Raw genomic sequence first — 21564 nt, forward strand, 5'->3', positions numbered from 1 at the left:
CTAGTCTGTTTGGGTATAATGATTAAAACACACACACACCTCGCTGTCTTTCCAGACAGGAAATCCAAACGTGCAAATGAAAAATCGATAATTTTTCCGAAACCCTTAAAATGCTAATTTTAAAAATTTACTACCTTTAATATAGTTTTTTACTATTGGATTCCCACCATTTCATATCTATTCTGGCATTTGAAACGATACAGTCTTGTATAATGAAAGATAATGAAGAACTGTTAGAAGTGCTCTTGGATGCAATGGTGACAGTCACCGTTGCTGTAGTTTCTACTGACCTGTTTTGCCCTTGTGACTTTGAACTTTTTCATGGCACTTAGTTGCATAGATTATTTGCACTGAAAGGCAGCATGATTTGTGTTTCTGTCTTTTTTGCACTTGTACTTAATATATATCCTCCAAAAGTTTGGTGTTTTCATGTTTTTTGTTTTTTTTCTAATAAATCATGTTTAGATTACAAAACCTAAGCTCAAACAGTTTGTTTTAAAAAACCTAGACTGTGTTGAGTAAATAGATACCAAATCTAACAAACTTTAAAAGTGCATTCAGCACCCACGGAACAGCAACAATCTAAGATAACTAATATTTTATAAAAGACAAAATCTAAAAAGCCTTTATAGCTCATAATTTAAAATTAAATAATGCCACAAGATTGTTCCTCTCATTTTAATATGCACACAATGCACAAAATGTTATAAAGTTGATGTTTAGATATGCACCTATGTTTGTTATTTTTACATATATCTGTAAGAACATTCGGAGGACCTGCACCCTCCTGCCTTTTTGCAATAATTAACTAAACTCGCCACTTTCCTGAACCGTACAGATTCAGAGATTATGGCTTCTAGGGCTTAATGCCTTTCCAATCCACTCTGGTAGTTGTACACAGTAGTGATGCCATCTCCTGTCTAAGAAGTTAGGCTGTAAACGGGTTGAAGGTGGCAGTGGCCAGAAAGGTGTATTGTGTCTCCTGTATTTCAAGGTCAGCTCATACTATCTTAAGCTTTATGGTCTAATTTCAGTAAAAACTACAAAGGCAAGCTCTTAAATCCCCCCCCCCCCCCCAGATGCTTAAGCCATGCTACTGTGCTTTCCTTTAGTAGATTCTGTGTCTTATTTTTCTGTGTCACATATTTCATTAACTGATTTTTTTTTTTCCAAGGGGAGCACTGCTAAAAATTAACCTCCCTGGCAGTCTAATTCTGTGCAAATTTCCATGCAAAAAGCAGTACAATTTTTAGCAAGGAAATGTATTTTTCATTGTGGGCTGTAATTCTTAGGCATAACGCACTGATATTTAATACATTTAATAATAAACTTTAAAAAACAAAATACAAAAATTAATTGTTAAAAAAATATTTAAACATGTAATATAAGTTTACAGTAGCATTTTTAATATATATAGTACAATTATATGTATATTATATGAATATTTCTTTGTATTGGACTCAATACAGCTATTTTGTATTAAATCCAATACAAAATAGTTTGAATTTCTTGCCGATCGGCCCGCCAGCACCGACCCATGCCCCGACGTCACCGGGAAGCCCCGGAGATCGCCGCTGCATTGGCCGGCTGGAGAACGAGGAGAAAGAACGTGTCCCCAGGACCTGCGGGGACCAGCAGGATGACGGGGGACGACAACAGAGCAAGGTAAGTGGGTTTTTTTTTTTTTTTAAGTTCCCATTCATACTCGGTTATGCTAGGGGGGGTTAAAGGAAACCAATTGGCTCCTAGTTGAGATGAGCACTATTTTTTAACTAGAGCATCAGCTTCTTCCAGGTCTGTTTCTCATCTTGAGCCTTATTGGCCTACTAGAACTGAAAAAACGTTTAAAAAGTAGATTGGACTACTGCTGCCATCAAGCACATAGAGGAGTTGTCTTTGGCAAAAACTAAAGCTGTAATGGTTTTTTAGAACCTTCAACTGCAGGCTGCCAACTCTGTCTGTCTCACCCCACTAAGAAGTGTTTGTTTTCAGATGCCTGCCGTTGCTTCACTAAATGTTTATCTTGCTTGGACAAGTGTGTACCAGTGTACTGATATTGTCAAATTTGAAACCACCAGTTTCCATTTTTTTTGTGGGAGTTGTAGAGTTTTGCATCTGACTGTTTTTTATAAATGTATATGACTGGCAATATTTGATCTATGTTTGATTTTGCCTCGTTATTGATGATACTGTTCTTGGTTGTATGTAATCTGTTTGATCTCTTTCTTGGCTTAGTTATTTTACAGTATTGCTGCATGTATCTTTTGGCAAATATCTGCATGTTGGCCAAAATTATATTCCAGAATTGTCCAGTTTTTATGTTCCTTTTTTTCATTTATAACTTTTATTTAATTTGTCATTAACTTTAGCAATTATTCTATAACCAATTTAGTGTTAACAAATGTAATCAAACATTTTCTCTTCTGTTTTATCTTTCTTAGACTGAGGTCCTGGACTTCCTCTGGATCCTCCCATAACTCATGGCTAAGTGAACGTAGTGCAAGCCCCTGTTTCCTGACCAGCACTTGCAGCCTGGATGCCATGCCAAAATTTGCTTTCTCATCTGAGGATGAGACATCTGACCACAAATCGGAGAAGTCCTCCTTCTCTAAAAGGGAGGTGAAAGGAACATCTCCCAAACCCACTCATTTTCCTGGTAAGAATTGGTTACAGAAACAAAATTGCTAGGCCAACAAACATTGAAAAAGTATACATGATGATTATAAAGGACACTGCCACCGTTGTTAGTTTTTATTTGTTTCATCTTGTTTCATCCTCTGTACTCACTGTAATAGTGAGATCATGATCCAGGAATCTTTATTATTGCAGCAGTGGTATTTTCAAACATTCTTTCTAAAGTGTTCCTACTGTTTCCTACATATAAAAAACCTAGTGTAGCAACTAAGATGTTTCCTACTGCTGCCAGCCAGATTTAAACCTTCCTTGGAAGTCTGAATCTAATCAGTTACAAGGGAAACTAATTTAGTGGAAATTACATTATCCTGCACTAGCAGGATACTAGTGACTAGCAGAATGAAAGCCCTTTGCATCCTTAATGAGATCTGTGACATCTGTTTTTTCTGAGATACAGAGAACTATAGTGTGTTAAGTGAACTTTTTGACATAAGCTCAATTGTGATGCTTTATAAATAATATTGGCAGCTTACAAAGTAAATACAACCATCACACTTATGTGTGCTTCTTGGACATCCCAACACCATGGGCATTAATATTCCACAATAGTCTCCATATTAGTCTCCACAATCCACAATAGTCTGTCTCTTTGGTTAAATTTCCACAAGAATTTGGAAATTGCCTGTAGAAATTGTCCCCTTGCAACCAAAAGGTTGAACTTGACTTTTTCTCTAATGGTAAACTGCAATAACCATGTTTACACTAATAAAATAAGAGCATGGATAAAAGACCAGGCAGCAAAATATTATCCACTGAAGCTTTGCATAAGATTTTATGATATTTACCAGAATATGGCCTGTACCTAATGAATGCCTTTGATATTAATATTATGTTATTTAGTAAAGCAGAGCAAGTGTGAAAAGAGATGACAAATGGTCTACAAAGAGTCTGTGGTTACATTTATTGGTACCCCTAAAAAAGATTATAAAATACATTTTCAAACTTTTTTCTTTAATTAGTATCACACATTTTATCCACGTCAAATTTCTAAAGCAAAGTCTGTTTTTTGTCAAATATGGAATAAGCAATGACAGGTGCCTTTTACTTTTGCCAGTATCAAGTTACTTCAGGAAAAATTGTTGGGGGGTTCATGCAGGGTACCAAATTGAAACAAATGTTTTTACATTTGTATATACAATTACTTTATACAATGTCCCTGATTTACTAAAGTTCTCCAAGTCTGGAGAGGATACACTTTCATCAGTGAATCTAGGTGAATCAGCAAACCTGAAATGTATCTGGTCCAGGAATGAAAACATTTGCCAACAAATAGCTAATGACTTTTAGGAAATACATTCCAGGTTTGCTTGATTACCCAGCTTTATTGATGAAAGTGCGTGACGAGAGATAAGAGCGTGTACAAGGAGTTTGGTGGTCTCTGGGGACAGATAGCGGTGTATTTTGGAGATGTTGCGCAGATGAAAGTGACAGGACCTGGAAATGTTCTGAATATGGGGGGTAAATGAGAGGGAAGAGTCAAAGGTGATGCCAAGACAATGTACCTGAGGGGAGGGACAAATAACAGTGTTATTAACAGTTAATATGTCAGGGGGAGATTTGGAATTTGATGGGGAAAGATGATGAGTTCTGTTTAATTCAGGTTGAGTTTCAGAAATCCATCAGCCATCCATGATGAGATGGCTAACAGGCAGCCAAAAAACCTTATCCAGGACCAAGGGAGACAAGTCAGGGGTGGACAGAATAAGGTGATTAGGGTGTCTAATATGCACTGTGTGTAATATTATGTATAGTCCAACAATTTACACTGGCTATAACAAGTTGTTTTTATGTCCTAAAATTCTGAATCAGAAATGATCAGCCTTAGCCGAACTCGTCTGCGCAGCAATAGCACTGGTGCCAAGAATTCCACCGCACCTAACCTGGATCTGAGTTCAAGTCGTCGATTGCGTGGTCAGAGAGAGAGAACTGAAATACAATCCTCTTCCCCAGGCAGCCGTGTACCCAAGTCTGCATCTGTTTCTGCCCTATCTCTGATTATTACTTCTGGTGAGCCACTTTGACAGTTTTATTAATTAATCTTTTAATTCCCAAACATATGACATTAACTACCATTACTGTGTTTGTCTGGTAAATTGTCCACAAAAAAGGCCAAATGACTAAAAAATATAAAAATATTATCTCATCTAAGTACAATACAAGGACCAGTAAATCAAACCAGTTAGATAATTAGTTTGTTGAAGAGTATGTTCATTTCCTCGTTTATCATTTTTATCTCCACATTTATCACTCTTAATATTACTTTCTCCAAATGATTCCAGAACAGTTTTCTCAATGCTCTTTGAAGATGACAGTATCTGTAACATGTACTTGTGTTACCCTGTTACTATGGAGCATAGGATTCCACCCTAGCTTTGTGTGTGGCCAAGGCTTCCACCTTGTTGACTGATGCTCCTGATACAGCACACTAAGATTTTATAGGACTTTAAACTTAATTTCTGAGTTGACCCTGACCTTGGAGGTATGGTGATCTTTTGTGTCTTTTCAGGCAGAAACATTATTTTCTTTTCAATTTTATTATCTTTTCAACATGATTTAAGTGTTATATTTTCAATAAAACAATAAAAAATTGGGGAAAATAAACATAAAGAAGTATTAGAGTAAACCAAGCAATCAGGAAAATAACAGTGTTCAATCACAGAATACAAAAGGCAGGTAAAGAGGTCAGCAGTAGTTAATGGGGGAGGGGGGATATCAGTAGAGTATGTATTATAGTAGTATATATACAGTAGAGTAGTGTAGTGTATATATATGTGTATATGTATATATATATATATATATATATATATATATATATATACCGTATTTTTCGGACCATTAGACGCTCCGGACTATAAGACGCACCAGGTTTTCCGCACGGGAAAACAAGAAAAAAAAAATTCATTTGATTTCCCCTGAGATATATATATATATATATATATATATATATATATATATATATATATATATATATATATATGAAACATAATCCTAGCAGCTCTGTTATTTGTTTCCAGTAAAACAGAGTGTTAAAAAAAAAACCCTTTTCAGTGCCATGAATGCAAGTTTTAAGGTCCTCCATAAGCACAATTTCATTTGTTTTCCTAAGCCATAAACCCACTGTAGGGAGGTTTGGGTTTACCCACACCAGAGAAATACACAACCTAGCCAAATGGACCAAGTGCCTTGTCGCTGAATGTTTATACGACTTCACTCAGCAATCATTATGTTAGTAGAACAAGAAAGCTACGGAGTCTGGGACCTTGCAATCGGTAAACTTCTGAATGGTTTCCCAAACCTTATCCTAAAAAGGTTTCAGTAAAGTGAAGAACCAGAATATAATATAAGATCATCCCTTGCCCCCTTTTACATTTCCATCAGATGTCCAGAGAAGTATTTTCATAAAGACAACCCAGAAATTGACAATTCAACAATGTTATAGAATTTGTAATCGAATACAAATTAGTGAATCAATCCACAGTCAAAAATATAGCTACATAAAGAAAACCATATACTTACCATAAGTGAGAGTACAAAGTAAGTAGCAGAGCAGGGATATTGAAATATGATTTTACTAATTACCTAAATTTAAAGGTCAATAATAGGAAAAACAAGAATGAAGAATAGAAAACAAAAAATATAGAAGCAAGATAAAAGCTGAACAAGAACAGAAATAAAAAAAAAGAGAATGGAAATTTGTGGTGGTGGTGTGAACAAATCCATTATCTGAATAGTCTGTGTCAGGGATGAGCTGGGTGTTGCCACTGTGGGACTGACAAAGTACCAAGTGGTTTTCTTTTTTTGGTGCAAAATTAAATCCAGTAGAACCAGGTCTTCATAAATCTCTGTGCACCCCTACCATCAGGCACCACTCCATATGTTGAATATCAGCCATCCAATGTATTCATTGGCTGAGAGTCAGAGGAGAAGTGCACTTTCAACATGCCTGGATACACAACTTTGCTTCATTCAGCAGATGACATAATAAAGACATATTACACATATGCAAAATGGCTAACTTAGGTCTGACTTGAATGTCCGCACCAGTTAGTTCAAGTTCTGCCACTCCACTCCAAAAGGAAGAAAATAATGGTCAGTTCCAAAAAATATGGAGTAAAGGTACTCCATACGCAGCATCACATCTCCAACAAGTCACATTACCATGAGGATATATCTATCCAACTTAGCAGGTATCTCTCCATACGCAGCATCACATCTCCAACAAGTCACATTACCATGAGGATATATCTATCCAACTTAGCAGGTATCTCATTAGTAATTTATAAAAAGTTCCTGATATTTGTTGCAGGTGAAGGCCTTATGGTCAAAAATGAGTAGATTTTGTTGGGAATTCTGTGTATGTAATGTGCATTCTCTTTTTTAATCTTTTCTGTACAGCGATTGGAAATGCTCTCATCTACCCTTGTTACCTCTAAATATGTACCGAATGTGTTCCCATTTAGGAAAGACTGTGGTCTACCCCCATAGTGAAATCCAACCGTGGCTCACCTTAAAGTAGGACAAAAAGTTCCACTTTATGGTAATAGTTCCACTTTATGGTATTATCCCAAGAATAAAAGTGTCTTTCAGTGGGCTCACTTATCACTCAATACAGAATATTGTTCAATTTGTTCTAACCTTTGCTGGTCTTGAATGCAAATGTGCTAAAAGGTCTGGAAATTAATACATGTTATACTGTTAATCAGCAAAAATAACTTAAAGTAGGTATTAACCTCCCTAGCGGTATTCCCGGGTGTGACTCGGGGTGGAAAAAATTGCAAAAAGCGGTAATCCCGAGTCACACTCGGGGTACCTTTGAGGGTCCCTCTTACCTTATCCCCGCGCTCCAGCGGCGATCTCACGATCCCGCTGTGATGGCGGGGCGCTTCTCCGTCGGGGGGCGTGGCCGGGCGGGAAATTTAAAAGCAGATTACGGAGTAATCTGCTTTTAAATACCGCCCGGGTCCCCACCACCCCGATGCACGCATCTGCAGTTAGATGCGATGCACCATGCAGGATTTCTGCTTGGTGCATCGCATCTAACTGCAGATGCGATCACCAATAGTAAATCCAGAGGGTGATGCCAGCGGAGATTTCCCGCTGGCAGTACCCCATGAATCTACTGCTGTCCTGCTCGCATCACCCGGAGATCAGCTTTCGGGAGATGCGAGCAGGGGAATGAAGTAGGGCGGGGACATCCCCACCGCATCACCCGGCAAGATGTGTGACATCTTCCGGATGATGCGGTGGAGTGATGGATTCTGGGGGCGGGAAATTTAAAAGCAGATTACTATGTAATGTATGTATGTATGTATGTATGTATGTATGTCTGCTTTAAAATTTTTTTTTTTAAAGTAAAAACACACAAAACACACAATAAAAGTACAAGTACATATTGTAGTGCACCAAGCATTATTGCCCAGTGCCCTGATTTACATTTTGCACGCTATTAGCCCTGACCTTGATCTGACCTTTTAATGACTTTTTAATCACTTCCTGAATTGAAGTAAATTTTTTTTTCTAAAATCTGCATATAATTTATATTATTATTAATCAATAATATTGCACCCTTGTTTGGAAAATTTCAGAATGAAATTTTTGATAAATTTTTTTTTTTTGGATAAATTACATTGTTTTGGGCTAATATTTCATTATTTTTTATAATAATGATTTATAATTATGTATTATTTTATAAATTATTATTCTAATATAATAAATAAATATAATAATTATACCCGGGAGTTAATCCTAAGAATTACAGGCCCACAATATAAACAAAAATTTCTACGCAAAAAAAAATAGGATCACTTTTTGCATCAAAAAATGACAGAATTAGAACGCTAGGGAGGTTAAAGCAGAAGCCTTAGTTGCAAAGGAAAATGAATGAAGAGTAGAGCATGAGGTCCTTCAATGAAATTCAGGATGTTTGTCTGCACGTGATCTGGTGTCTTGTCAGCACAGCTTTATCTCATTTAATAATCGAAGTAAAACATATTTACAAAGCAATATTCCACATTGCAGACTGATTATGCTTTAAAAAAAAACTTTTTGTTGTTAAATGCCCCCCAAGCTAAAAAATAAATCTAAAAATGCAGAAAAATAAGATTTTGTTTTTCTAATAAGTTTTATTTAGTTGCAACCCTGGTAATTTGGTACTATGTATGTATTGTTGTGTTTTCTGATTTGGTTCAGTAGAGGAAGAACTGTGAATAAAATCTATTTGTACAAAGTTGTAAGAAACTGTTTGCTTTTGATAGCTTTAGAGATTGATTGTAAAACAGACACCAGTTTCTGTCACAATTGTTTACATTATATATTACCAATATATAATTATTATTATATAAATAACATTCAAATTGATTATTTCCACAGATGACTTTAGCAGTGGATCTCTCACAAGCCCAATTTCTCCACACTCCGTCTCATCCAATCCTTCTTCCAGAGATTCTTCCCCAAATCGATACTCTGCTGTGGCAATAGCAGGTCTGCGTCCCCCAATAATTATACACAGCTCTGGAAAGAAGTATGGTTTTACTTTGCGTGCAATACGTGTTTACATGGGAGAAAGTGATGTGTATACCGTGCATCACATGGTTTGGGTTAGTAATGTTTTCAGTCATCCTAAAAATTACTTTAATTTGAGCAACTGCTAATGCTTTTTTTTATCCTTCAGAATGTAGAAGAGGGAAGTCCAGCTCATGAAGCAGGGTTAAGAGCTGGAGATCTGATAACCCATGTAAACGGAGAATCTGTTCTTGGACTGGTACATATGGATGTTGTAGAGCTGCTTTTAAAGGTACACCTGTTGCAAAATATTTGTGTGTACTTATATTTGCTTGCCTACATCTACATATTGCTTTTACAAAATGTATGTATGTTATTTTTTGGGTAATCTGAAGACTAAAGGTAGAACCACCTTCAGTACACCTAGGAATTTGTTCATTGTTGAACAGAATATGTATGGCATAATATCTTTATTATGCTTTGTTATATACACAGCCTGTTTAGAGAGCTCTGTAGACTTGATTTAAACATATAGTTAAAACCTAGAGATGAGTCAGAACTACATGGCTTATTAACAACCAGACAAAGCCAGCTGGAAGGCAGACTGCTTTAGATAACTGAAAGTATTTTGAGAATCCTTTGTCATGCATTTAACTTTTATTTGTGATACTATTTTTGTGCACACATGAAACAAACAGAATACAAAAACTCTTTACCGGTTTTTATGCAATGGAGGCTCCAATCATTGTATTCTCCTGTATTTCAAATTTTTCACTGATTCTTTGTAATGTAAACTTTGTTTTTAACAGAGTGGCAACAAAGTGTCTCTAAGAACTACTCCACTAGAAAACACTTCCATAAAGATTGGCCCTGCCAGAAAAAATAGCTGCAAGGGTCGCATGGCAAGGAGACCCAAGAAGATGAGAAAAAGGGACAGTCAAGACAGGTAAGATAAAACTGAACATTATAGCAAATCTGGAATAAAAAAATAACATTTATTGAATGTGGGTAATAGTGATTTTGCGTTCCCCTTTTTCTTTTATTGGTGCTTGTTTGTTATTCCTATATAGGTGAGTTGCACTTGCACTCACTTATATCCTGTATAATCTAGAGACGATGGTTACTACCTGGTTTACGCGCAGATTTATATATATATATATATATATATATATATATATATATATATATATATATATATATATATATATATATCAGTTTCCGTGCTCTAGAACAAAATTATGTTACAATACACAGCAGTTTATTATTATTATTAATATTATTATTATTATTAATAATATTAAACAGGATTTATATAATGCCAACAGATTAAGCAGCGCTGTACATTAAATAGGGGTTGCAAATGACAGACAAATACAGACAGTGATATAGAAGGAGAGGACCCTGCCTCGAAGAGCTTACAATCTAGGAGGTGGGGGAAGTAATGCACAATAGGAGGGGAGATGTGTAGGGGTGGGAAGTAGTGATGGTTTTAAAAAGACCGAAGAAGATGGGTAGGCAAGTTTGAAAAAAAATGGGTCAAATAGGACATCGAAGGCCATTCCAGAGAGTTGAGGCAACTCTAGAAAAGTCTTGGAGCCGTGCATGTGATGAGGTTATGAGTGAGGAAGTCAGTAGTAGGTCATTGGAGAAGCGAAGAGAGAGGCTAGGGGACTATTTTTTTTTTTTTTACCAGGTCAGAAAGGTAAGTGGGACTTGAAGGCAAAGCACAGGAGCTTGAATTTGATTCTAAGGTGAAATGGAAGCCAGTGAAAAGAACTACACAGGGATGCAGCCGAAGAAGAGGGGTGGGAAGGATGCATAAGTCTGGCAGTAGCATTCATAATAGATTGTAGAGGAGAGAGTCAGGTTTAGTGGAATATCAGAGAAGAGGATGTTACAGTAGTCCAGAGGAGAGATAAGAGCGTGTACAAGGAGTTTGGTGGTCTCTGGGGACAGGTAGGGGCGGATTTGGAGATGTTGCGTAGGTGAAAGTGACAGGACCTGTAAATGTTCTGAATATGGGGGGTAAATGATAGGGCAGAAGCAAAGGTAATGCCAAGACAACGTGCCTGAGGGGAGGGACGAATAACAGTGTTGTTAACAGTTAAAAATCTGTCAGGGGGAGATTTGGAATTTGAGGGGAGAGGGGGGTGATGAGTTCTTTTTTTATCTATTTCACATAAAAAAAAAAAAAACATTTTCTCGCATTACAATACTATCATTAAAGACATAGCTGTTGAAACCAATATATTTAGAAGAGAAAGGCATCTGAGTTGTCATTTACATCATAATTCATCACTTACTTATCTAAAGAGCTTTTTTCAGGGCAGTCATGTTGTACAGGTTGTCAACTTCCTACATTCCTACGTCTTAAGATTAGAGCCTCATTCTCAGCACATAAAGAGGACAGATCTTTATCTTATCCATTCTGTTAAAGCAACCCTTGGCCTTTGATTCTCTGGTTAAGACCTCCCTTTTAGGAATTGAAAGAACTCCCGCTTTCAGTTATGGCATATTCCACTAGGTCTACTAGTGCCTCCTGCACCATCCCTCATCAAGAATCTGTCCCTGATTTGCAAGGCCGCTAACTTGTTTTCTCTTTTTATTTTTGCTAAGTTTTACTAGGCGAACTACTTTGGATACCTCAGTGCTATCAGAATCCTGTGTGTCTTATCATATATTTAAAAAAATATATATATTATATTTTTTTTAGCTTCGTTGCTTTATGCCTTTTGCCCGAATAATTACTAAACAGAACATTTTCTCCTACTGTAGGAAATCCTCCCTTTTTAAGAAGCTTTCTAAGCAATCAACAGTATTACAAACAAGCAAAAGTTTTTCCTCTGGCTTCCATCAGTCCTTGTCTTCCAGTGAGAGCCTCCCAGCCTCTCCCACTCACAGCTTATCTCCAGGTCCTACAACCCCAAGCCGTAGCCCAGCTCCTGATATGCCTATTGGTAAGTTCCTGCAATACCAATAATTAAAAAAAATTATCTTGCAATAAAATGTTTTAATGGGTTTTCGGTTTTTCCTAGTTTGGTTGTTGTTATTGATCCAAATTGCATTTTTTATCTAATATCTTTTTTCCTGCCAAAGTAAGCAAAGTACAAAGAGTTTTTATTTCGGCACTCTGTGTATTTGCGCTACAGATCCTACATCTACAGTTAATACGGGTTAAAGTCCAATTAATGTTTGTAAAGAATATGTAAATTATTGAATGTCCATACGATGGCTACTTTAGTTTGTATTAAAATGTTCAACACCACCCATATCAAATGGAATAAAGCTTACTATTGCAGGAATATCTGGACATCAATTTGCACTGAGTTTTTTTAAATAATAAAATAGAAAAGGAACTAGCCAAAAATGCCTTACAATATCTTTTTTATGAATGTGTGATGCTAGGAGAGTAGAGTGCCAAGTATTCAGGATCGTTTTTGCAGAGAACAAATTACAGTGATGCTTTAGGTAGTCAGCTGGGTATTGGAGCCATAGGCAGGCTTTAAAAACATTTGCTAATGCTGGAAAAAGTTAATGTTGAACTAAAGCAGTTGTGCAAAGTTTCTTTGGTAATATGAGACCGTTGACAGTAATTACATTAAGTGTTCTGCACCTGTCATGGCCCCAAGAGAGGTTGCAACTAGCTGCGGAGAATCAAATATAGCATATAGTTGCACAATACTTCAAAAAATACATAATGTTTTCATATTAAACACCCTTTACCACAAATCCAACAAGGCCAAGTGTTTTTCTTTAAAATCATTATTTGTGCCTAGGTGAATTTTGAACTTGTGCTTTTTAGTGTATCAACCTCTATATGTCTAATTTGTTACTAAGCTAAGTTACTATATTTTTGGAACTAACTTTCATGTATTACAGATGCAGTGTCCCCCCAAAGCACATCACCTTGCTCTAGTACACCCAGTTCCCCTGCTGGACACATCAGACCCAGTTCCCTCCAGTGTCTAGCACCAAAGCTAAGTGGACAGCGTTACAAGGTGGGGCGCAGGAAATCAACAAGTAGCATTCCTCCTTCTCCCCTGGCTTGCACTCCAGCTTCAGCCTCTCAAGCACCCTCCTCCCCACAGCATTCGTCTCCTCCATTAATCTCTGGACATCCAAGAAGCAGCCATACAGTTTTCCAGGGATCAACCTTGTCTCCACCAACTGTTGTTCGTCAAGGAACAAGAGGTCGGACATCAGAACCTCCCCGTTCACCTTTATTAAAAAGAGTACAGTCTGTAGAAAAAATGGCTGCTCACTTTGCTAGTTCACGCAAAACAACACTTTCAGAGAGCCATCAGGGTGGGGAGCCATTTGAAACAACTGACAGTTTGACGGATGCTGGAGGTTATTGTAAAGATTGGAGCACAGAAAAACATGAGCGAGATCAAGAAGTAGTAGTAATGAGGAGGCTTAACCTTTCAGAACGTAGAGACTCCTTCAAAAAGCAGGAAGCTGTGCAAGAAGTAAGCTTTGATGAACAGGATACAGGGGATGGGGATGCTGTCTCTGAAGGGAAAAAGGAAGGAGGCAATTTGGTGTTATGGGAACGGTTGCATCACCAAACTTCTTGGGTTCAAGCAAGACCTGCAAGTATGTCATCACTAACTGCACTCCAGGAGCAGCAGCACCGCTTGGTTCCACAAATTGCTGTTCAGACTTCTGAAAGTGATGAACAAGAAGCACACTGGGAATGTCAGGCTTTTTATCCCCTACATCCAACAGATGGTGGCAAATGTTCTCCTGTTACTTGGCAATCAAAAAATATAGCTGCCGGCTTAGATAAAAGGGCTGATTGCCATGATGCTCCCAGACAGCAGCAATTACAGACATCTTTGTCTATAGCCACCTCAGATTTGCACTTGGATAAAAGTGAGCAAAGTAAGAAAGCATGCTGAGTAACTATGCTGGCCAAAACTACAAATGTCAATGTGAACTGAAGGCAGTGAAAACAGTCATGGCATTGGTTTATGAAAAATACAAAGATTTGTACTTTTGGTTTACATGTAAACAAGGGGTGGAGAACGATATTGTATTTTACAATTGTAAACTTTATTTAATTGTTTTATACTTTTTTACTTTATGATATTGTACCTTTATTTATATCCTGATTACAGAAAGTATGTGCCCCGAAAAAAGCCTAAATTTTTATGGTTTTGTGTCTACTTAGCTCACACCCAGAAAAGTAAAATATGTTGTATGTATTAATGGATTAAAAAAAATAGTTTGGTTAAAGAAGGGTAAGAAAGTTCCAACCTTAAAGTGTAACTCCAGTTACTTTTAGAGGCTAGCTTTAAAACAAAGCAGTCGTTTTAATACAAAGTTTCCTGTTTTTTTTTTAACATAGTGTTTGTTATAACCATTGTAGCTTTCTAGTTGTATGTATTTTAAATAACAGTTGGTCATTAAACTGGAAAGCCGCTCTTCCTAAGTTCTCTTGTGAAACTTTATGGAACTAGTTTTTCATATTGACTTTTAGGATAATATGCCCATGAACTGACATTGGAGTTGAGTTCCACTCAAATATGAAGCAGAAATGTTATGTCTTGTTTATCTTTCCCTACAAATCTTAGTGTACAGTGAAAGTTGCTTCTAGTTCAGTTGTTGTGCCACCTGAGTTCTATCCACATTATGATGAACTGAACTTAGTAAAGCAGAGATGGGAAAACGAAGAATGTCTATGGACTTAAAAGTGCATTTTAATTTTTTATTAGCAGCAGACTTTATACAAGTAAATATTTTTAAATGGCCATTTAGTTCAAAATGGCACTTTTATATAAATGTGCCAAGCTCAGAAACTCTTCTTTTTATATTCAAATTTAGGAACACAAGTCAACTAATTTAGACAGTTGAGCTAAATTGTGAAAAAATTGCCAGCAGTTTAGTTTTTTTTTTCTTTTTACCCCCAATAAAGTGGACTTTAATGCTCAAAGTTTTGGGCCCCGTGGAAGTTTTTAGCCAAAATTTGCAAGTTTGCACAGCATACAGGTAGTCCCTGGGTTAAGGACATAAGGACGACTTCTCAGATACAAATGGGGGCTTCCCTGCTCTCTCCTGTGCAGAACGATGGCTGGATGGGGGGAGGGAGCTGTTTGCATGACTTGCAGAAGAAATCTTTTGATAAACACAGCTGAGGTTGTGGATGATTTTAAGGACTGAGCTCTTTCTGTTGCCTCTTGTAACTCCATAATGAACAAGACAAACTGCAGTTTTCTTTTTGCATATCAAAGCACAGCTTGCTCCAGAAGTTAATGAATGTCTAGGCTCCATAAATGTTTTTTTTTTCTTTTTTTCTTGCTTTGTGATTTAACTCACAGCGAGGATTTTACACTGACACTATGCTGCCTAATATTATGTGGAGACAAACATCTGTCCTAATTGCATTTATTAAAATAATGTACCTGCCCCCGCTTACATACAAATTCAACTTAAGAACAAACCTACAGTCCCTGTTTTGTATGTAACCCGGTCACTACCTGTATTTGCACATTACCTGCCAAAAGGGACACCAAGTACTACACTTTTGCAGGCTTCACCCAGTTTCTGGGACTTCCACCTTCTTTTGGTCACCTTTCTGGTCCATAGTCTTGGGACGTTTTCATTGCATACTCATATGCTTCAATCCAGTAAAGAATGGTGCCAAAAATGTACACTGAGCTGTGCATGCACAGCTCCTTGTACTCATTTGGGAAAATGAGTTTACGGGCAGGCTGCAGCAGCTTTAACAAAAACATCACATCTCTCTCGTTATCTCTCGAAAATATCTACTTGCCAGCTAGTTTCTTACAGCAGAGGTAACTTTTTTTTTAAATCATGGTTTATGTATGTTTTTTGTTTACAAAAGAACATTCTAGTGCATTTGCTGAAATCTTTAAAAATAAGTTCTAAACACAATTAGTCCCACTAGTGTTTTATTGAAGTATCAAAGCTCCTCTTTTAGTCAATAAATGGTTATTTAATTTTGTTCTCCATCCTGTAACAAAAAATGTTACATTAATTAATTAAATATCACTTTTATAGATTACACACTAAGTAAAGTATGTTATCATATTAACAGTTAGTTGCCTATATTTTGAATGAAAAGTGTAGCTGGAAAATTAAATGTATTAGTGCATTAAGGCTGAAACACAAAGGCAGATTTTCACTTCCAGTGCACCTTATGATCAGATAAATTATCGGATCTGAAGGAAGTTCAGCAGCTGGCTGATTGTCTGAAACCATTATTTTAATCTGGTGGTGGTGTTTAGATTCTGCAGTTGGTACACGAGTTGTAGCGTGTGTATGATCGATTGAGTACATATGTTTAAAATTTCTACCCTTTAAAAAAAAAAAAAAGAAAAAAAATCAGAAGGGTAGAATTGCCTACACATGTGCACAGTGTTTTGGAATTACCGACTAATTTGATCAGACCGATCAATTGAGTACAAAATTAGCAGTGGATCTTTTGGTCTGTTCTAAGCTTGTCAAATTCAGTTCTGTACCTGTGCTTGTATATTAAATATATTTTAATGAGCTGCTTGTACAATAATTCTGAACTCCTTTAAAGTAACTTTAAATTACAAAATGGTTTGTATATCAAATATCTATGTTATATTAATTGTTATGAAAACTGGAGATTTACTTTTTTACGTGCCTTTGCTATATATTACCCAGAGACTGCTGACTTTTTGTGTTTTCTTAATATGTGCAGAAAAAGAAGCCGAATTCCCCTTGTTTAATACATAGTGATGTGATAAAATGGCCTATTTTCAATGTTATTAAACTCTTAATTTGTATGATTTAGTATTTGATAAATATATAACTGTTTTTTTTTTGTACACAATATATATATATTTGTAAAGCCAAGTATTTATGGAATAGAACAGGGAATATTGTGCTTGTTGTCATTCCAAATGTTACTGCAGTTTATATACAGTTCAGTTTTTAATATGTGTGCATATTGCAAATATGAAAATTGCAAGAAAATTGTGTTTATTGAAGGTTATTTTTAGCTTGACCTAGGTTATCAAGCATAAACCACTGTAATACTATTCTGCTGCATTCCTTTATAACTACATTTGATGGCTGTTTGTTAGTGGTTTGTTTTAAAATGCTTCCTTTGAAACCCTAAACTATCCTTTTCATTATTTAAAGAACAATGTGTAGGTACATAGCAAATCAGTGTCTTACTGCACTAACATACAATCTAGTAATGTAAATGTTGCATTACTAATATAACTGATAAGCAAACAGCTTTGTATATGGCAGTGCAAAATAAAATATATACACTTATATACAAATAGGGGACACTAAAATCACATATCGGTTTTTGATGACTGAAATATTCAAGTTGAATATGTAGGAATGGTGGAAGCCAAGATCATTAGCCCATTGGGAACTGGATTCCAAATCACACTAAAAATCAATGTACAACAAAAAAAGATGTCATAGAATGATCAAATGTCCATGAGTTTAATTAACAAGCTCACTAGAGTGCATGGCCTCCATGTTTCCCTAAGCACCCCTTTGGACGCTTGGGCATACTTTTAAAAAGCAGATGGTTCCCTAGGAGATCTCCTCCATTACATAGATCAAGGCATCATTGAGCTCTTAGACATTCTATAGCAATATTGCCTTTTTCTCTGAGTAAGTACAATGCCACAAAGCTTTGTACTTGGTGCTTCAAGCTCTCTTCTCTTCTAATTTGGTTGGAAACTGTATGCAACATGCCCACTTATAATGTCATTTGCAGCCTAGAGTCATTCTGTTCTTTTCTGTTAGTCTGTCCTATCCTCTGCGTTTTCCCCTGCCTTGTTGGTGTTTCAAAGTTTTCTGGCCTTTCTCAGCTTACGTTTTTACTATAGTCCATCATGTTTTTATGACACAAATTACCCAGTAATTTCTTTAAGCTTACTTCCTTGTTCTGTCAAATATGCATCTGACTTATGTGTGACCCTAACATGGTGGTAGTTAGTGCTACAGAGTAGGCCTGTATCATATAAGGTTTCTTAAGTCTTTTTATTTTTCTAATTGACAATAGACCTAGACAGTCTTGGATCTGTTTAGTTTTTTTACTATGGATTTACCCATGTCTTACAATATTAAGGCAACTACTATACCACTGGGGGGTGCACTTGCTCTTGAGGGCCTGGCTTTTAGGGACTTGGAAGCACTTTTTAGAACTCTTCTCACTCATTGGTCACTGCACCCTCTTTTGGCCTTGATTTTACTTTGCTTGGGCAAAATCCCATAAAAGGGACCTCACCACAGCGATCATTGTCCCTTTGCCTTTTTAAATGCATGGAGCAGAAGGTGATGGTACTAATTTCAAATTAACTATTCTACAGCTGATGATACATGCGTAGGATACTGTGCTACAGTACTAGACTGCAGTATGGCCTTGTAAGAAGCATTATTTTTTTGCATTGGCCTTAAGGGACAGCGCCTATTTAAACCAGCATTGGCTAGTCTCGTCAAACATGTTACTGGTAGCAAGAGCACTCTTGTTGCCTAGTAGAAGGAACTTTGCAAACCTAGAGGTTGTAGGCTTGCTAGCGTGTGGCCATTTTCTTTTTCCATTCAACTAGTGTCTGGGGTCCAAAAGGATTAGCTTCCTAACAGCCTGCAAATTCTGGTGCTTCAAGTCTGCCAAATCCTCAGACAAGCCTTCCTCTGCATAAAAATATGTCCCAAATATCCAGAGTAGAGTGACTCTGTTGACATTCTGGATGCTTGTACAGCTGTCAGTCAAGATGCCCGGGTGAAAAAGGCAGTGTTCCAGGACTACAAATTTTCCCTTCCTACTCCTAGTTTTGTTCCTCTGTTGTTCGTAGGTTGGCTAAATACCATCAGGCTCATGGTATGACTTTTGGACCTAGGTGTCATATTGCTGGTCTGTTCAGCAGAATGAGTGTAATCAATCAGAACTACTCCTCATTCCAGTGAACTTCAGTTTGCTGTAGACCAGTGGTCACCAACCTTTTCGGTCCCGCGAACCACTAAAATTACCGGCTCCTGACCGCGCATGCTAGGGGAGCCGGGTGTCACTCAAAAGGGGAGAAACCTCCCCCATAGTCACTCCTGACCCCGCTCGTGGGTGCACCGACCAGAGCCGCGGACCACCAATATTTTCTGTTGGCGACCACTGCTGTAGACCGTATAATGCCAGTTCATGGTCTTCCATTAAGCTTATCTTCTGTGCCTCAGTTGTTCCATCAAGGTGAAGCCCTGTTGTATTCTCATGGTAACCCCATGGTGTGATACTTTGATGACCTATTGGTGAGGACACAGACAGAAAATGTTTGACTTACTATACAGAAAATATAGAGATATTAGAAGTAATGTCTGGGTCTGCTTCTGAATACATCCCAGGCCAGAGTATTTCTATCTTTGGGAAAAGCTTTAGACTCTTGTCTTGGTTACAAGCTTTTCAGTTCAGGAGCAGTTCAATTCTCCACTTCTACCTGAGTCTAAAAGTAGCACTCATCAAGGCAGTTCCATTTGCCCTGTTTCACTCCAGACACGTTTGCAAAGTAATTCTTCCATGTTCTTCTCAGAAATATGTTTTCTCCTGGCAGTCCTTCCAAACAAGCCATACTTGTTCAAAATTTTTACAATTGTCATGAACTTTAACATGCTGATGCCTATAAAGTCTGGGATGTAGCTCTTTTTGAAGGGTTTTTTCAATTTCTCTGAGCATTGCATGGTCTGAAATTGGAGCGAATTTGCAGCGACATCTGATCCTGGAAGCTTGGCATCTATTTTAAATATTTTTCATATTTGTAAAAATGTAAGCATATTTCCTATAGTAGAATGATGTAGAATATTCAGATTGTTTGGAAATGAGTTTTCCCAGATTGATGGGCAGCAGCAATTGCTTTTCCAAGATCATTGTAGAGGTGATAATACTTTCTGATGATCAATGCATTTGAGTGAGGGCAACTGGCTGCTACTTGCTACTTAAAAAATACATGGTGTAATGTGCCATGTGTTGTTCCTGTACCTGAAGATATATATTTATCTAATTTTAAGACCTGCCAAGGACGAGATGATTTTTTTAAAAATTATGTCACAATGTGCAAAACCTTAGAATTAAGAGTGGTTTTTCTTTTGACTGTATTAGAAATAAAAAATAAAATCTAAAAATGGCCCAAGGACAGTATTAAAGAAAATCATGTGGTTCACCATTTTTGCTTGGCTGTCCTAATGCTTCACTGTGTTAAATACTTCCCATGTTTAATTGTTTAGTTTCTGTACCTTTCTAGATTGAGCAGTCAATTTATACAGAATAGTGAAAATCATTTTCACCACAGTGTTGTACTGTGCAGCTGAATTTTACAAGTCTTTTCTCAAATTGGCATCGTCCCTCATAGAGCACACTGTTCTGCATTACATTGTAGGGAATACCATCCTTATTGGTGTAGAGGCTAGTCACAAGTGCTCTTCTCCTGGCACTTATTTTTTCTCTATTTAATAAATATACCTTAACTTGCTTTTGAGATATAAGTAGCCAGCAAAATGCAAAACATTTCAGCTGTCATTACTGACCTGGCAAATCTGACATTTCAGGTAAAGCTGGGAGATACAATAGCATAGTTGTTAGACTGGTAATACCTCATTTTTACAAAATATTGAAAGGTGGAAATGTTCATGTCAGTGTTACTACTGATCTGAAGGTTTTCTATTAAATTTGAAATAAAAGCTTGTAATATATAAAACAAAAATGTAGAAAGCTTTGTTAAAGTGGAGCTGAAATAACAAAGCTTGACTGTTTTAGGTTATAGCAAATCATATTTACAATTAGAAATGCTAACTGTGTTTCCTAACAAATACACCTTTTTGTCTGTAATTCCATCAGACATTTTTGGGCACATCTTCTAAAGTTATGTCACTCTTTTTAATTAGTTCTAGGATTAAAGTCTGGAAGTTGAAATGTGTTTCACCTATTGATCTACATCCCTCTTTTTAAGCAGAACGTGATTCCTCCACAAAATGTCTGGACACCAATAAAATTTGTCATCCAAAAAAGTTAAAAGAAAAGTGTTGTGAAATGATTTCTTGACTTTTTTAGTGGCAGTTAGGCAATCCACAAAATAACTAGTGAGGTAAATAGCTTCTCGATTGGTATCATAGAAAATGGTAAAGAAACTCCCTTCACTATTATCATACAAAGCCTAAACAGGGCAATGATCCTGTATATTTGGGACTTGCTTGTAGGACTATACACAATTGGATCCTAGTCAACCAATTTCGTCAGACATATTTTCTTTAAATGTTTCTGACCAGGAATAAGAAGACATATAACTCATTTACATGCTTTATGATTATTTTAGTTTAGTGACTCAAAGCATTGACATGTACAGGCATTTTACAAAGGTATTGGTAATA

General features: G+C 36.8%; 1 protein-coding gene across 1 annotated transcript in view; it reads left to right on the forward strand.

Moving 5' to 3' along the window:
- The window catches only part of MAST3 (microtubule associated serine/threonine kinase 3), a 98713-nt gene extending 77497 nt beyond the window's left edge, over window positions 1–21216 (forward strand). Inside the window, exons 22-28 of the mRNA XM_072405129.1 lie at window positions 2442–2656; window positions 4504–4701; window positions 9064–9290; window positions 9365–9487; window positions 10005–10141; window positions 11971–12152; window positions 13075–21216. Coding sequence (XP_072261230.1) covers window positions 2442–2656; window positions 4504–4701; window positions 9064–9290; window positions 9365–9487; window positions 10005–10141; window positions 11971–12152; window positions 13075–14096 — 2104 coding nt within the window. The 3' untranslated portion in view covers window positions 14097–21216. The remainder of the gene's footprint in view (window positions 1–2441; window positions 2657–4503; window positions 4702–9063; window positions 9291–9364; window positions 9488–10004; window positions 10142–11970; window positions 12153–13074) is intronic.
- The last annotated feature ends 348 nt before the right edge of the window (window positions 21217–21564 follow it).

Source organism: Pyxicephalus adspersus, chromosome 3 (assembly GCF_032062135.1).
Source record: "Pyxicephalus adspersus chromosome 3, UCB_Pads_2.0, whole genome shotgun sequence".
NCBI lineage: Eukaryota > Metazoa > Chordata > Amphibia > Anura > Pyxicephalidae > Pyxicephalus > Pyxicephalus adspersus.